General features: G+C 41.5%; 1 protein-coding gene across 1 annotated transcript in view; it reads left to right on the top strand.

Annotated features, from left to right (window-relative positions):
• Window positions 1–16,745, top strand: part of TMEM132C (transmembrane protein 132C) — a 206,527-nt gene that overhangs the window by 56,756 nt on the left and 133,026 nt on the right. The window contains exon 2 of the mRNA XM_065692709.1: window positions 2,099–2,987. Coding sequence (XP_065548781.1) covers window positions 2,099–2,987 — 889 coding nt within the window. The remainder of the gene's footprint in view (window positions 1–2,098; window positions 2,988–16,745) is intronic.

Genomic DNA, 16,745 nt, shown 5'->3' with positions numbered 1-16,745 from the left:
TTAAAATGCATGCCATTGGAGATGGCAGATTGAAGGCTTGCAGGACTGTAACAATGTGCTAAACTGATGTTGTATTTTAAACGTGAATCTGGTTGGCAGAGAGGATGTTGAGCTGGTAATTTGCTATGTGCTGGTGCTGTCATTGACAAGCCTGTTTGGGTTTTTTTTTGCCTTTTGTTTTATTTTCATTTTTGCCCAGTCATGGCATTTTTCTTTTGTGAGAACTAATTCACCCAGTGGTGGTGCATGAATTAAACATGAGTGAACGTATCTTAATTCCTTTTTCAAATTGATGGCTGCTGTCCTTTGAAAAATTCTGATTTCCTCCTCCACATTTGTTGCTTTCCTATTTCCTTAATTTGCCTAACACCTGCCTTCCAGAGCTCTTCGCTCTCCCTGCGCACTACCGGTGTGCACACTCAACAGGATTATGGTGGTGATGTCTGTCAGCAGCAGTCATGTGGTGTAATGATAGATACTGATTGTATATTACTTGAAAACATTTAATTAAATTTGGCTGCATAATTAGCATTCCTGAACGACAATGAATCTGTTATTTGCAAAAATCCTCAAGCTGCAGTTCTCTGAGAAAGCTGGTACGAGCCTGTCTCTGTAGGGCGTTCTGGGGATCTCCAGGTTTTCCTGAGTTTCAGCTGAATCTCTGCATTATACATTGCCTTTAAGGTTTCCTTTCTTTAAAGAGCAGAACTTACGTGGAACCATAAATCCTAACTCTGATGGTATCCTCCAAAGACATTGGAACTGCCATATGTCTGAGGGCAAGGTCTATTTTTAGATATTAAAGACAGTTTAGCACTAGATGCATCATCATTCAGCTACCTTCTGTACCAATAGTTAATCCCTTTAGTATAAGTTAGGAAGAGGGTAGTGAGTATTAGGTAATCCACATGTTTTAACTGTTCTCCATTGTTATCTACCCTAATTAGGTAATAAATTTAACCTTTAGACAGTATGTGTTGTTAATCCTTATAACAGACCTGATACTCAGCTGAAACTTAAAATCAGTCAGTATGTACTAATTTGTTTCTGTGTGCATCTTCTGTAGTAGTACTTGTTGAAATATTTCTAGCCTGTGATGTGCATCTGCATTTAAATAATTTAGCTGTCAATATTAAATTACAGAGTCATAGAGCATAGTGCTAGAAACAGTAATGCGAGAGCAAGGTTTCTTGACAGAGGAAGAATGTGAAATGGTGTGTGTATCACTTCTTAGAAAAGCAGTTTCTTTCTTTGACTGTGGAGCAGAACCTATCTTTGATCTCCTGGCCAGTGTTCTTGTAGAGCTGGTGATTAGGAGTCCTTTGGGGGCTGTGGTTCAGTGGACCATACTGACGTACTGAATGCCTTATGCATGCTGTAACTGAACAGAAGGATTACAAAGACGGGAGGGGAGTTCCTAAGTGGGTGGAAAGTTCAGAAGGGGGAGGTATAACCAGAAAAAGAGTAGGGAAGGTGAGCACGTGGGTGGCTTAAAAGACACTCTGTTTACTTAGGGAATTGCTTTTGGAAGACTGACTTTGATTTGTAGCAAGTCCTTAAGAGGATTGGTGTGTGCAAACTTATACGCGTTTGCTTGATGCTTTGTTAGGCAGGTGAGACATTATATAGGAGTGACAAGTAACCTATTTATTTCTCATCCAGGTGATAGTCAAAGTATTCAATGAACATTTTCCAGATCTGCTGTGTATTAGCAAAGCACTGCTGCAGTTCAGTTCAGCCATGTAAAACGGCTATTGGGACAAGCATTGTTTCTACTTTGTGAACCTTCCTCTTCCTACTCACTCTGGGTGTATGAATGATTGATAGCGCTGCAGACAGCCCTTTGTACATCACCTGTGTGACTAAACATCTGTCATAGATAAATGCAAAGCAGCACTAGAGCCTGTCTTTTTTTATTTTTTTGTGAATGTAATGAAACAAAAAAAAGTTGGCTACATCTGAGCAATCAGCTACACTGTAAATATTTTTTGCATGGAATAATTCTTGTCCCTGACTTACCGGTAGCTCTGCTAAAGCTGTAGTCCTTTGAACCTATAAGCAGATGTGATCTAACTCATATTATCTTTTCTTTTAACAGTGGCCGAGTGTAGAGGGGTCTTGAACAATAATCAGAGATTTTCTTCACTACCAACATACTTACCTGTGAGCTATCGTATCTTCAGTGCTGAGACATCTTTCTTTCTTAAAGAAGCCAACCAGGACTTTATGAGAAATTCCAGTTTGCAGTCCAGGGTGGAATCATTCTTCCCGTATAAGGCCAACAGACCACCTATATTAAATGCCAGCTATGGACCTTTTTCTGTTGAACAAGCTGTGCCCCAGGATCTAATGTTAACTTCCAACTTTTTTGGATCTGCCAACAAGTTTACTTATAACTGGAGACTTCAGGCCTACATAATGAGCAACAAAATTTACCTGAGCAAGCCCAAAGTGCAGGTGCTGTTCTACATCGTGGGCAGGGACTGGGATGACTATAGCACCACGGAGCGGCTGCCCTGCCTGCGGGTGTTCGCGTTCCGAGAGACGCGGGAAGTCAGAGGCAGCTGCAGGCTGAAAGGGGACCTGGGGCTGTGTGTGGCAGAGCTGGAGCTCCTGCCAAGCTGGTTTATCCCTCCCGTGGTTGTCACAGGCCGTAAGAAGCCACCGGATCAATTTGATGGGAGTCCTGTGGAGCTTTACTATACTATTCAACCGGGAGATGAGAAGGGAGAGTGTACTGCTGAGGATATAAGGAAGGGGAATGCTATTCGGCCAGGAAAAGATGGCGTGGATGAAACCATGTCTCACTTACAGAGGATTGGATCTGTCAGCCTCTATCGAGGCCAGGAGACTTCTCAGCTAACGGAGCTACGGCTGGATAGTAATATTGTTGTCTGGTTGCCCTCAAAGCCTGTCAAGCAAGGGGAGGTGGTGAATGTTTATGTGACAATTGCCAACAACTCTACGGTGGATCAGTTCATACTCAGGTACAGCAGGTTATTTCTGCGTGTTTCTATATGTAGTAGCACACAAAGACGTTGGGGACATGGGATGAATCTCAACTAACTTGATGTTAAATCCACACTGAAAGTTGCTCCTAGCTACTGAAATACCTTTTTCCCCCTTGACCACTGCAAAGAGGGTTGAAAGCCTCTGTCACTAGAAAGCTTTTAACATGTATCCCATGCTATTTGTCACATGCTCACTTTCTGCAGCAGTGCCCAAAACATGGCAATTGCCACTTTAGTGAGGCCAGGTCTGCACAGTGGTGGACAGTAAAGCGCAAGGAAAGTTCTCTGCTTTACAGCACTTTTAAAATTAGGCTTCTATTGCACAGGCATGGAGTTTAAACATAGCAAAACTTCAGTTACCTGCTTTTCTTTAAGTGCTCTGGCAGAGGCCTCTCCCACACAGAGTGGTTTTGTTATGAGACCTCTTTAGGGAGGGGTTTAACTATCTACTTGTAGCTATGTGCTGGCAAAGAGAAACACTACTTAATACACTTTAAGGCCTAATGTGTTTGATATTGCTGTTGATTGTAGAGGACTGTTAGAAGTGAGTACCATTATTTTGGACAGGAGTGGTGAATACAGGACCTGAGAACACAAGAACTGCCTTACTGGGTCAGATCACTTCCCTTTTATTTTCTTCTTTAGCAGTTTCCCTGCTGATCAGATGAAAATCCTTTGAGGATGTCTGGGAAACTTGTTAATCACTGAAATATTTGATGTATCTTTTTTCCTTGTTACCAGGCTTTAAATTCAAGGCAAATTTCCACGGTGATAAGCAACAATTGCTCTTTAAAACCTCAGGGAATCAGAGTTTCCTGAAAGATTCTGCACATGAAAGTATTTATTTCTAAGGCTTATATGAATTAGATTAATACATAGTTGACAACTACCGAGGAGAATAGCCTTTAGAACAGGAAGTGTCGCTTGGCAGATAAAAGGCTTCTATTTTAAAAAAGAGGGATTTTAGTCATCCCAGAATCATTCTGATGTTTGCAGCTTTGGTTAAATTGGCGAGATAATCTCCCAGACACCTGTTTGCTCAGTGAAACCTCCACTATAGAAGTCTTTTCTAACGTTGTTGCTTATCTTTTATTGAAAATCCTTTTTCACAAAGTAGTAGGAAGAGAATAGTTTTCCACATAACAGGCGTAGCTGTGGTGAAAGAAGAAATCCAAAGGCAATGAACTGGATGTTTGCTGTGTGGATGGGAGGGGATTGCCCTTTGAAGGTCTGTGTCACGGTCTTTATTATCCCGAGAAGTGAGCTGAAGATCAATAAGCTTGTTGAAATCTGCTGATATATTTCTTTGCTCAGAAATGAGTCTGACTGCCAAGGCAACAATGCCATTTGCATGCTGAGAGGTGCAATAGGTAGATATACTAATGTGGGACATCCATAGTTGCCTATGTGACTTGCTGTTATGAACAAAATGGATTTGCACTGAGAACAGGTGACAGATTTATTTGAAGGGAATAATCTGACATTTGTTAATAGATTGGTGGTTCTATGTTATCACATGCATAGCTCAGGCCATGCTCTCTTGCTGAAAGACTCTTTTGGAGAAAAGAAGGTTTTCATTTTTCATTTAATTATAAAATTACTTTGAACCAAACAGAAGAACTTGAGGCTGAAGAGACCAAGATTGTTTTTCAAATGGCTTTTGCTTGCTTCCGGTACACATGGACAGGTTTGTCGTTGTCTTGAGATGGAGTATAGGGCTGACTAATGTTCTGAAAATCAGCGCTGTTCTGTGTGCTCCTTCCTCTCCTCAGCCAAAGGCAAGAAAATCAACGTGAGATAATCCAGAGCAATCTTGGGTTTGAAAACATTGTCTTGCAGGTCTGTTAGTCTCTTGTGTCTATCAAAGATGCTGATCTGTGCAGTTGTTAAGGCATCAGATGGAAGCTTTGCTCAGGGTGTCCAGAGGGCTAATTACACATGAAAGAGAGGGAAATAGTTTCGACTGTTTTCCTGACACTTCAAGAGGAAGGGACAGCTGAGCCCCACTGCAAAAGTCATACAGAACTATCCTACAAGTCCTGATCTGCATGGCTTGTTCTGGGTCTGAGAAGGTTTCTTTCATAGTTTTAGTGGCTGAGGGCTGGTGAAAGGCTGGAAAAGCCACCTTAAGTTCTATGGCGGAAATCCATTGCCTTCAGTGAAAATTTCTAGGTGCGAAAGAGCATGGGATTTGACCCAGGAATCTGTGAAGTGCCTGCATCTTACAGAAGCAAAAAAGCCAAGCAAATACAGGAGCCAGGGAGTAGCCAGTGCATATGCTGGGTCTGCCTAAGGGCTCCTTTAACCTTCTCTGTGGCCATTGCCTGGTTAGATAGAAGGCTTCATGCTCAGGGGTTCCCAGCAAAGCAATCCCTACATTCGATGACATGCATTCACATTTAATCATGCTAAAGTAAAACACACCACACATTGTCCCCAGGCACAGTGGGTTGGTTTATTTTCTGCTTCTTGTATGTTATTCATCGAAGTATTGCAACATCCAGTGCTGAAGCAAACAGTATGTGATCACTGCTGGGGTAGGGGAGAGGGAATAATAGCAACAAATTTTCTCTGGCAAAAGGAAAGTAGACTGGTCTAAATGACCTCATACCCACAAATCACTGCAATTGAAACCATGTTCTTAAGTTGGGTCTTAATTCAGAATCCTGTTATTGTATCTATAAATTTATCAGCCCAAGAACACCAGTAAAGTCAAAGAGAATGACTAATGTGACAGGGAGTGAAGCGAATTAAGCGTGGTAGTACATTAGAGCAGTAGGAGCACTGTCTGAATAAACACAGATCTTCTTTTCTTGCAACTAGTCAAGCACAAGGCTATTGTGAAAGCAGTTCAAACGATACTAGTGGGTTACAGGCTACAGGTCCTGTCCTGCTGTGTCACCTCTGGTAAGTCTTTACAGGCATTTTCTGTATGCAACATAAAAGATGAGAATAGTTGGTTGGCATCACTCTCAGGAGTGGGAAACCTGTTTTTTAGACCCATTCCTAAAAGACTTTGGCTTCCTCTGATGGGGAGGGGTTTCAGGTTTGCCATATATTATCAACAGTAATATGAATGAGAACCTTGATTAAAGAGCTAAAGAAACAGAGAAGAGGGAAGAGAATATTTCACTGTGCTCCTACCGTAGAGAAGGATTTCTAGGCCTGCTGACTGCTCAGAATGGGAAACTACTGATACCTCCTCTAGCAGTTGGGTAGACTATGAACAGAAGAAAAGTAGCATCAGTATAGGACAGAAAAGTGAAAAAACCTAGCAATGTTTAGAGTAAAGAATATTTAGGTGTTATGTGCACTTCCCAAAGCTGTTATAAATTAACACCACTGGCTTCAGCAGAGCTGCCATGTTTGATTGTTGCTGTTTACACACACTCTTGTTATCTACTCGTTATTTTGGGTGTATTGTCTGTAAGGATTAGAAAGCAAAATCCTTAGGGCAAGACACTGTTCTTGAATGCTTTTATGAGCTGCCCTTGCAGCCAGCAGGCTACAAATAAGGAGAAAAAACCATAGCCATGCTGAAAGTAAGCTATTCTTGTGAAGCTAACTTTCAGAAAGTAGCATGCAGCTGCATGTATATGCTGAGATTTTTGAAGGCAAGTAGGAAGCTGGGCACTCAATTTCTATTTGTAGTACTGGGGAGTTGGTGAGCTGAGTGTATTAGGCAGCTTGAAAAGGTTGGCCTGTGTGCATCGCTGTGTTTGTTCTGTAGCTCTAAATACTTTTCCAGCTACTACACCGGATCCTTCCATCTGTTTTTCATGGCGTGACATGCTGCATTTGATCTGACAGCACTGTTCAGCACAGGGCAAAAGCTAGAGGTGTGGGAGTGCTGGGCAGCAGCTAATCTCTAACTCATTCTAGAAGGTGCTGAGCCACCAGATAACCCGATTTACAGGAGGTATTGAGCAGGATAAGTAAAAAGAAAAGGGATGAAGTTGTTATCTGTCCTGATTAGCGAAAATAAGTGAAAGACATTGGTACTTTTTTTTCCCCCCTCAGGTTTCTTATTACAGATTTTAAAGCGCACCTCATTGCCTCCAAAGGGGTGTAGGCTGTAAACAGTGTTACTGAATTACCTTTGTCCTGCAAACTAAATCAACCCAAGACAATGGATAATTGGCAGCGATAATAAATCTACAGGTTGGAAGAAGGATAAAGGATAAGGGCAGTGAGGAAAGCTATTAAGCCCATCAGCTGAGGCAGCTTTATATGTGAGTTCCTAATGAGTATTGACAGCAGTGCTATGTTGGGTAGTATTGAGAACAGCTGAAAACCAAGAGGAAGATGCACACATGGGGTAGCTCTACAGAATACCCATAGCTAGAAAAAGTAGTTATAACATCTGTTTACTGAATGTTTATAAATGCCAGTATTTTGAAGACTGGATTGTTATCTGGCTATAAATAGCCATTTTGGAATACCTGGCCCTGAAACAGGGGTATCTCCAGTGCTAATTCTGCCTGGTTTTCATGGAAGACCTATTGGAGCCTCCCTAGGGAGCAAACCACCTAGAGGGGCAGTCTGTGCTTGGCACTGCCCTCAGCTGTTTTGTCTGCTTTATGTAAAAGAACCAAAAGTAATAACATTTTCAAGCAATTACTGTTCTATTTTAGGTACTGACATTTCATCATATAGGTAAGAATAACCTTTAATACTCTGAAATTTACCTGTGCTTAACTGTTGGTTTGTCAGTTTTTAATGCTGCATCACTGTAAAAACCTAACTGACACTGTAATGGCTAACTAAAGCTGGAGTTAACCACACTATGTGAAACCAAAACCAGAGCTGAGTTCCCTCTATGTCTTGTGTCAACCCCCAATTTGGGACATAATATCCCAAGTACCTGTTTTCCAAAGTAAATGGAGTGCTGATTTCCAACTGTGAAATGAAGTGTGCACTTTTGTAATGCTGCTTCATATTTTCAAACTAATGCAGCTGAGTGAAATGAAGAGAGACAGAACGATTTGGTGGGATGCTCTTCTGGGCGTGCATGTGTGGCTCCAGATGTGAACTGCAACAAAACCTTTTTCATTTCCTATGCAGCTTTGCATTGCTTAAATATTTAAGTGATTTCACTGCACAAAAACATTTCAATTGACATGTGAAGGGAGAGGAGTTTGAAGCCCTCACACTTGCTTCTGCTGTCTCTTTATGGTGCATTTTCAGTTGAAAAGAAGTTCTTGTCTTCTAAGATTCAGACCCACAGTTTTACCTGTTGAATGATTATAAAAAACAACACACATTTTGTGTATGATAGCTAGATTGCCATTTATAGGGCCTTAAACCTTCTCTTTAGATATACATCTTCTATCTTGAGGCACAGATAAAACTTTAAGTGGCTAATTCTTACTTACACTGTATAAAAATAAAGCACGCATGACAGGCAGTCCGAATAGCAAAGTGCTGTTTGTTCTCACCTGAGATAAAGTTTCCCCATTCATGTTCCCATCTTGAATAAACAAAATGCAAACCTGCTGACAGAGTCAGTATTCTGTTCATATTTTCTTTTGCCTCTCTTTTTCAGTAAAGTCAGTTATTAAGACTAAAAAATAAAAGCAGTTTGCTTGTGTAGGAACTTTTAATCAGGGTTCAGAGGAACTGAAGAATCTCTTCCCCAGTCTTCCAGCCCATCAAAGGAGTTTCCCAGTTATTTTAAGGTATCGATAGGACCCACAAAGGCAGGTGTTAGGCCAGAGGTGGTTTGCAAAATCATTCAGAGCTGTGAATTCTGGCTTGAAGGCGCTTTATATATGGCATTGATGAAGGGTTTATATATTCCATTGTGTAGCATTTAGCCTTCTGAAACTTAATTCTTTCTGGGGTTTTTTGTTTGTTTTTCCCTTCTATAGAATAATTAATAAGAATTCAGCTACAAATCTACAGAGGACCAGGTTAATGAAAGAAATGTGGTGATCTGGTCCTTACTGTGCACTAATTAGGAAGCCAAGAGATCAGAGTTCTCTTCTTTCATCTGTTCAGGACTCACTGTGTTATTTTAGGCTGATCACTTTATTCCTGCCTTCATCTTCATTCAGGGAAGAGACTAGGCAGTGCTCTGTGTGCGCCATTCAGTATAGCAAGTCTCTGGTCCCCATAGGGCATTTGTGTCTTACATAATAGAAGTGACAGTAAATCATACAAAAGCTGTTACACTGTAGGGATTCTGATTTTTGCAAGTAACAAAATGTAGTAGCACCTTGCCAAGTGCTTTAAGATTACTCCAAAGTAAAAGCGTGGTTAAAAATTCATAGCAATCATGCTATCATTTCTTATGTTCTGCTTCAGTAAGCAATGGGGAGATAGTTTGTTGATGTACTCCTAATTGGCATTGATTTGTGAATATGACAGACTAACAGTAAAAGGGTAACTACTTCCCATATAACTTTAAAAAACACTTGTGACATAAAAAATGCTTCCTCAAAGCAAGGTCCTGCACCTGGGTCGGAGCAATCCCAGGCGCAGCTACAGACTGGGCAAAGAAGAGATTCAGAGTGGCCCTGCAGAGAAGGACTTGGGGGTGCTGGTCGATGAGAAAATGAACATGAGCCGGCAGTGTGCGCTCGCAGCCCAGAAAGCCAACCGTATCCTGGGCTGCATCAAAAGGAGTGTGACCAGCAGGTCGAAGGAGGTGATCCTGCCCCTCTGCTCTGCTCTTGTGAGACCTCACCTGGAGCATTGTGTGCAGTTCTGATGTCCTCAACATAAAAAGGACATGAAACTGTTGGAACAAGTCCAGAGGAGGGCCAGGAGGATGATCAGGGGACTGGAGCACCTCCCGTATGAAGACAGGCTGAGGAAGTTGTGGCTGTTCAGCCTGGAGAAGAGAAGGCTGCGTGGGGACCTCAGAGCAGCCTTCCAGTATCTGAACGGGGCCTATAGGGATGCTGGGGAGGGACTCTTCATCAGGGACTGTAGTGACAGGACAAGGGGTAACGGGTTAAAACTTAAACAGGGGAAGTTTAAATTGGATCTAAGGAGGAAATTCTTTCCTGTTAGGGTGGTGAGGCACTGGAATCGGTTGCCCAGGGGGTTTGTGAGTGCTCCATCCCTGGCAGTGTTCAAGGCCAGGTTGGATGAAGCCTTGTGTGGGATGGTTTAGTGTGAGGTGTCCCTGCCTATGGCAGGGGGGTTGGAACTAGATGATCTTGACATCCTTTCCAACCCTAACTATTCTATGATTCTATGATTCTATGATTTTGAGCGAATGTGTTAATAATATTTTGAGAGGATGGCATCACACTCCAGTTAGTTTAATTTCATTAACTCTTAGCAAGCACTCTTCATGGACATCACTCTTGTACCAGAGCAGCTGGGTTCTCTGAACAAATGACTCATCCTCAAAATGCTAAGCCTGGTGAGGGTGTCCTTTAAACAGAGACTGAGAAAAGGTGCTTCTTACCAGAACAAGTGAAGATGTGTAGAGCTTGCTTGAGTCTATGGTAGCAGTGAGTCAGGATTGGTAATGTTTTAAAAGGAACTGATTGCTAACTGGAAATTGAAGTTGCCTATGAAAAGAGAAAACAGGAGCTCTTCCTCTGACCCTCTTTAAAAGCCTTTACAAAATAGTGCTTGAGAAACTTGAGCTATTCTATTGACATCTCCAATGCAATGTAACTCCTTGGTACTGAGTATAGACTATTTGTTCTTAGAAGGCTGAGTCTGTGTTCCTTACTTTGAAAGTCATATTCAGATGACCATGAGTGAGTCACTGAAGCACAGCTTTGCAATCATTGAACCACAAAGAGGCTTCAGACCACGACATGTTCAGGGGCTGAGCATCAATGTTCAATGGTGCTGATGTCCATAGACTACTCAGTGCTGAGGATGAGAAGTTATAGCTTCCCTTTTGAAAATATTAACACTCCAGTCAGCTGCCTGTTAAGTGTAAATCACATCATGCGGAAGTCTTGCAATTAACTAATTTGGTCGTGTAATACTTGTGGAAATATTCTTTGTATCACAAAGGGGTTGGCCATAAATGGAAGAGAACAAAATCAGTGCCTCACCAGTCAGCCAGGGAGCTGCTGGCTCTCAGTGCTGCTTCAGCTGCTGGAGCTGAAGGTTTTGGTTAACTTTTGGCAAACTCATGTGTCTGTTAGTTTTAGAAACTTCATATTAAGGTATCTTGTTAAAATCCCCCTTGTAAGCAGTTTCCCCTCCCATCCCCTTTAGTCTCAGCAAACTAGTGAAGTCATCCCTGGCTTCTTTTCCAGCTCTGCTGCAGCACATGTTGCTAAATGCTCACTGGTGCCTCTGGCTCTTGTCTTTCTGTTTTGAGATCTTGCTCTGAGGTGCAGTTGTCTCCTGCTAGCTTCTGCTCTGCCTGACCTTTGCAAATGCCTGTGCATGTGCAAGGCTGCTTAAAGATGAGATGAGGCACCTCTACTTAATTTCTGTTTAGACTATTAGCCATTTGTGTGACTCAAGTTACCACAGTTAATTAAATCCCTGGTTACTTGCCTAATTAGAAACAATGGTAGCTCATTAAAAGATCATACCATGTACATCCCAGTCTTCCCAACCCAGCAGTAGTGAGGGAAACTTCGTACTACTGGGAGTAGATTTTAGTTAAACCAAGGCAGATATTTTCTGGCTGTCTGAAAAAGGCTGTGATCTGATGCATTAGGGAATCTCCTGGGAATTCTCTGTGTGATTATCTGACAAGCTGTTGGGTACCAAGGCTACTGTAAGCAAGAAGGTGTGTGAGCCTGGTAGGTCTGTATGGAAATTAGTATCCTTGAGAAAATTTGTACGACAAGGCTTTAAAACCTAGTGCATCTGTTAAAGCTGTAAAAGCAGTAGCAACTTGCTGGAGTGATGCTGGGAGGGACAGCAGCAAGTCATAGGTGGGGTAGAAGTTTGGGGAGTAATCCCAAGAGTAAGTACCTGGCTGAGGAGAGCTGTAAAATCGGGTTTATCTGTATTGTTTCATTGGTACTTGAGGGGCTCTTTATTTAAGATAGAAACTGTCGGGTTGATTTAAGTTTGTTTGGGCATACTGCTGCTCCTCACTTGTGACAGCACATACACAAAGAATTTTAAATTGGTTATATGTTCTTACGGCACTTCACAGTTGAAACTTCCACAGAAGGCGTGGGGATGGTGGGAAGTGCTACTCTGCACTTGAGAGAGAATTTCTGCACAATGCTGAGCTTTCCTGGAAGGTACAGGGTGTTTTAATCCAGTTTTTGTCACTGTTTTCTTCATGACCTAATTTGGGTGCTCTGTATTTCCTTGAATTCCCACTCTGCACTCTGTATGCTGCCTCTTCAGAGAGAGGTGTGTGCTGCTGTGTGTGATATCCTCTTGAAAAGAAAGTTGCATTTCTATAGAGTTTCAGTGCACGGAAAATCTGTTTAATTCACAGTTTAGATAAGACTGGCTTAAAAAGGAATTCAGCATCTTTTATGTTTGTTTGTCTGGTTCCTGGTGTTTTACAAAATGTCTCTATTAGCGAAGCTGCCAGGGGGTTAATTTGCGCTAACAGCCTAATCATCTCCAACAGCATCATTTTAGGTTTTCATATTGCTGCTTAGATCAGCAAGACTAGAGAAAAGAAGGCTTGAGAAATAGCGTGTATCTGAGGAAAAAAAGAAAGAAAAAGACAAATGGGGGGGAAGCATTTCAGACACAGCCCTCTGCATTCTCAGCTGTCAGGCTTCTTAAAAAGATTTGCTTTTTCTTACAAGCTCTGGCTCTAAGATGTAAGCCTTGATTTCCAAAGTGCTGTGAGACTGAGCTCTTTGTACGAGAGAGACAGGCTCATTAAAGGGAATATGTGGTACTCACACCAAAGCCTAGAGCCCATTTCCTCAACCTCCCTGGTTAGTCATTAAACAGAACACATAAATAGTATGGATTATGAATCACAACTTGGTTTTGTGGATGAGAGTGTCTGACATACTACACCATAATGTCATACTTAGTCTTTCACTCCTCCCATGAGTAGTGGGGATGGCAGTTGAGCCCTTCAGGTGATCATTAAGGCACAAATGTGTTGCTGACCAGCTTAAGGGGGTTTCTTATTTGCCATATTGGACATTTGTGGATCCTGTTTTGGGGAAACTAATTTTTCCTATGGGTTGCGTGCCTGCTTAGAGAGGAGTCTGAGCTTTGCTATAGCTTGTAAAAAATGAGGTGCTGTGCTGCTAATTGCTGGAGTCACTGAGTCACTTGGGGTGCCTGGGCTCAGCAGGTTGCAGAAATACCACCAGTAGCAACAAAAATATTTTTCTGCTTGAGGTTATGTCTAGCTTAGTGAAAGCCCTGGCTGCAGAGAGAGTTCTTCCTATGGAAAGGAAACACCAGCCCATGGTAGGAGCCTGTCACTTAAGGGCGTACCTGATTTTAGTACTGATGAGTAAAGAGAGTATTCACAAGCTTTAGGCTGCTTTTTATTTCTCAGGTTTAGAAACGTTCATGAGAGGTCACATTAGCACCAGCTTCTGCTTTCCACTTCCATAGCAGCCTGACTACGGTTTTCCAGTAGAAGGGAATGACCAAAACTTTTTTTTTCTGTACTTAGTTGTTGTTGGTTGGTCGATGAGAGTGGGCAGTGTGCACTTACGTGTATTGTAATGTTGTTTTCTGAGATAGCAGATGACCAAAGGATTGTATTAAAGTTTCAGTTCACTTGTCTACGCAGCATGCTGTGAAGAGCTGGTCTGAACAGAGAGGCTCAGGGCAAAGGGAAGAACAAGGAGCAGGCAGTGTTATTACACAAATAAGCTCTAGTGGCAGGAGGGTCACACAATATTGCAGGTAACATCATGGTAGCATTCAAGTATGTGATTTGGATTCTTGACACTGAACTTTGATTTACTGGTGAGTGCTGCTGTGCTCATGATGACACATGAAAGTGGTGGTTCCAGACCTAAAGAGCTCAACTTCCCAACAGAGTCACTGAAGGGAATAGCAGCAGCCTTGTGGCTTAGGTCCACAGGGGTCTGAGCTGGGTGACATTGAGCTTCACAGCAATTCCCTAGTGACTTTTGTGCTGAAGTGTTAGTATCTCAAATCAAGCTGTTCAAAGCCCTAGCAAGGATATTGCAAACGGCAATCTGGCAAGAAGGTGATGTGTAATCTCCATTTTCTAAGACTCTAGGGTACTGCTTTAGAATTTTATCTGCCTGAGACAATGCTATTGTAATTAACACTGGGCACAAATACTGACATTGTTGAGTGAAGATTTTGTCTGCTGCTTACATGCAGTGAGAGCTGGTTAATTTTAATATTTTCTGAAAGCTCTTTAAAGAAATCCTGACTAGTTGCTTAGAAATTAATGTGCCTTATCTCTGTGTTAAATATATGGCTGTGCTGTCATCCATACTTTGCATTCTTTAATCTCTATAACATCTCAGGTGATGGGTGCTTTGTCCATTGCTATGGTAACGGTTGGTTGATTTCTTACTCAAAGTAAACATTGACATAAACCCCACTGTAATGCATTCTTTTATTCATTGTGTACACCTAATGGATGCCATAGCTGTGCAAATATGTCATTATTGTAATGGATAGAGAGCAATAAACTTGAAAGTCTAGTGCCCTGGTATGTAACTGGCTTTACCTTTCAACACACGCATAATTTCATGTCAGCTACTTCAACTCTGTTTTTACTTCTACCTGTGTTTAATTAGATTTCGAATACTTCAGAGTGGAAACAGTCCCTGACTGTGTGTTGCTGAGTACTTAAGAGAAATGAGATCTAATAGCAGATGAGGTATGCTAACTTTGTTTTTGCTCTTAAACAGCTTCATTTTGAGGTTGAATTGATCCCATGGACTTCTGGCAGTTGTTCAAAATCCCCATCCTTTGTCTGAACGCTGATGGTGGGAGTAGCAGTACTTTTCCTATGTTAGTACTTCTATTTTCTTGCGTAAAAACACCAGTTGTCTTAGGAAAAGCTGTATGAATCTGTGGCACCTATCCACAAGGCTCTGCTGCCTAGTTCACTTCAGAACTAGTTCCTCAAAACCTGTGTAGAGCAACGCAGATGCAAAAGGAAGTGTTAACGTTTCCTCTCTTGCAGTAGGGATGTGATTTGCTTTGAGTTCCCACACTCAGCAGCCCTGGTGCCCAACTGGGGGCAGCTCTGTGGTCTGGCTCTTGAATGGAAAAATGCTGTTGGAAGGTCCATCTGCAAGTGTTTTGTAGGCTTCTTCCTCCTCCCTATCACATTTACCTGATAAATGTAGCAATTTTCTTTTTGGCTTAGAGTTTAAAAATAAAAAGCACCAAATTCTTATCTACAAGAAGGGGTTTGCATGTTCTGTATTACATTCTATACGCTTTCAGAGTGACTTAGATGGATCCTCATTAACCATCTTTACAGCCCTGTTACGTTCATATCTGTTAACTATTAAAGGGATTTCCCATGAGGGAATGGCTCTGTACCACCTTGCACTAAAATCAAGCACACTTTAGTCAGATAGACCATTCTATTGGGAGCAATGACATAAAAAATGCTATGGATGAAGTGTTTGCAGGATGGAAAGCTGTAAGCCCCAGTTCTGCAAAGAGACTGTTCAGGCACTTGGCTGTATGTGCTGTGGCCAAAGTTAAACATGTGTGGTAACCTTTAAAATCAAGATCATGCTTTATGAAATGCTATTTGATCCTGCAGGTGGGAATGTGTTTTGTACTGCAATGGATATTGTTGAAAGGGTCTAACTGCTTACCTGTTTGATATGAATTAGATGATGCTTTCCTAGTTCTTCACTTATTTAGCATGAAAGAATCATATAGTTAGCTATATTTTAAATATTACTAATTATTCTGGTTTCACCCATGTTAGTGAAACTAATGCCAGAAGGTGTCATTTTGGGAAATGTCTTGCCTAATATTCAGTAGGCATATTAGGTAAGAGGACTGAATAGAAAGAGCCACAGCAACTCTCTTGTTCTCATAGTGCTAAATGAGAGTGAGTCATGTCTTGATCTTGGCTGGATGTAAGAGTGATTCCTGGGAATGGGAAATGGTCAAGAACTTCATGTTCTAGGAAGCTGTGATTGTTCAGAAAGGCGATGATTGTCCTGTTGTGTTGCATAATTATATCCGCCTCCACATATCCCACTGCTGTTCATTTCTATTATGTCTTTTTATTTAAGCCCTAGCTATTCAAGGGGGAAATTTAATGGATTCATGGCAAAATCAAGTGAACATCCACGTGTCCTTCTCTGCTCAAGAAAAGTCTCAAAGGATAAGGAAAGTTACTTTGATAATTGTTTAAATGGTGCTTAAGGGCCACCTGGGCTAGTAACATTTGCTCTGTGACTTGTCTTTTCAGCAAATACTCAACTAATTCAGAGTTGGCAATATGAAAGAATGGAGAAAATGCAAGAGGGTTGTAGTAATTGAGTCTTCACAAACATAAGAAAATTAGTTGTACTAAAAGCCACAGTTGCTGCTCTGAAACATACATGTACTCAAGTGTTTGTTCAAAGGATAACTGCTTTTAGCTTTTATTTCTCTTTTCTATAAATATAAAAAGGACAGATAAAGAAGAAACACAGATTGAGTTTAACTCGGTCTGAGCATGTTCTTATGATTTGGAGGGGGCAAACTCTCTGTTCAGTTTTAGAGCTTCATCATTCAGAGCAGAAAAGAGTCCTGTGTGGGAATTCATTCCAGATAAGTATTTTGGAGAATGTTAGAATCTGGATTGCTTTTGGTAGAGAATTATTAAATCTGGCTGTTTATGCTTCTTACGTCTTC

The sequence above is a fragment of the Lathamus discolor genome, chromosome 12 (assembly GCF_037157495.1).
Source record: "Lathamus discolor isolate bLatDis1 chromosome 12, bLatDis1.hap1, whole genome shotgun sequence".
In the NCBI taxonomy this organism is placed as follows: domain Eukaryota; kingdom Metazoa; phylum Chordata; class Aves; order Psittaciformes; family Psittacidae; genus Lathamus; species Lathamus discolor.
Note: the sequence above shows the minus strand (reverse complement) of the source record. Positions and strands in the feature narration are given on the sequence as shown.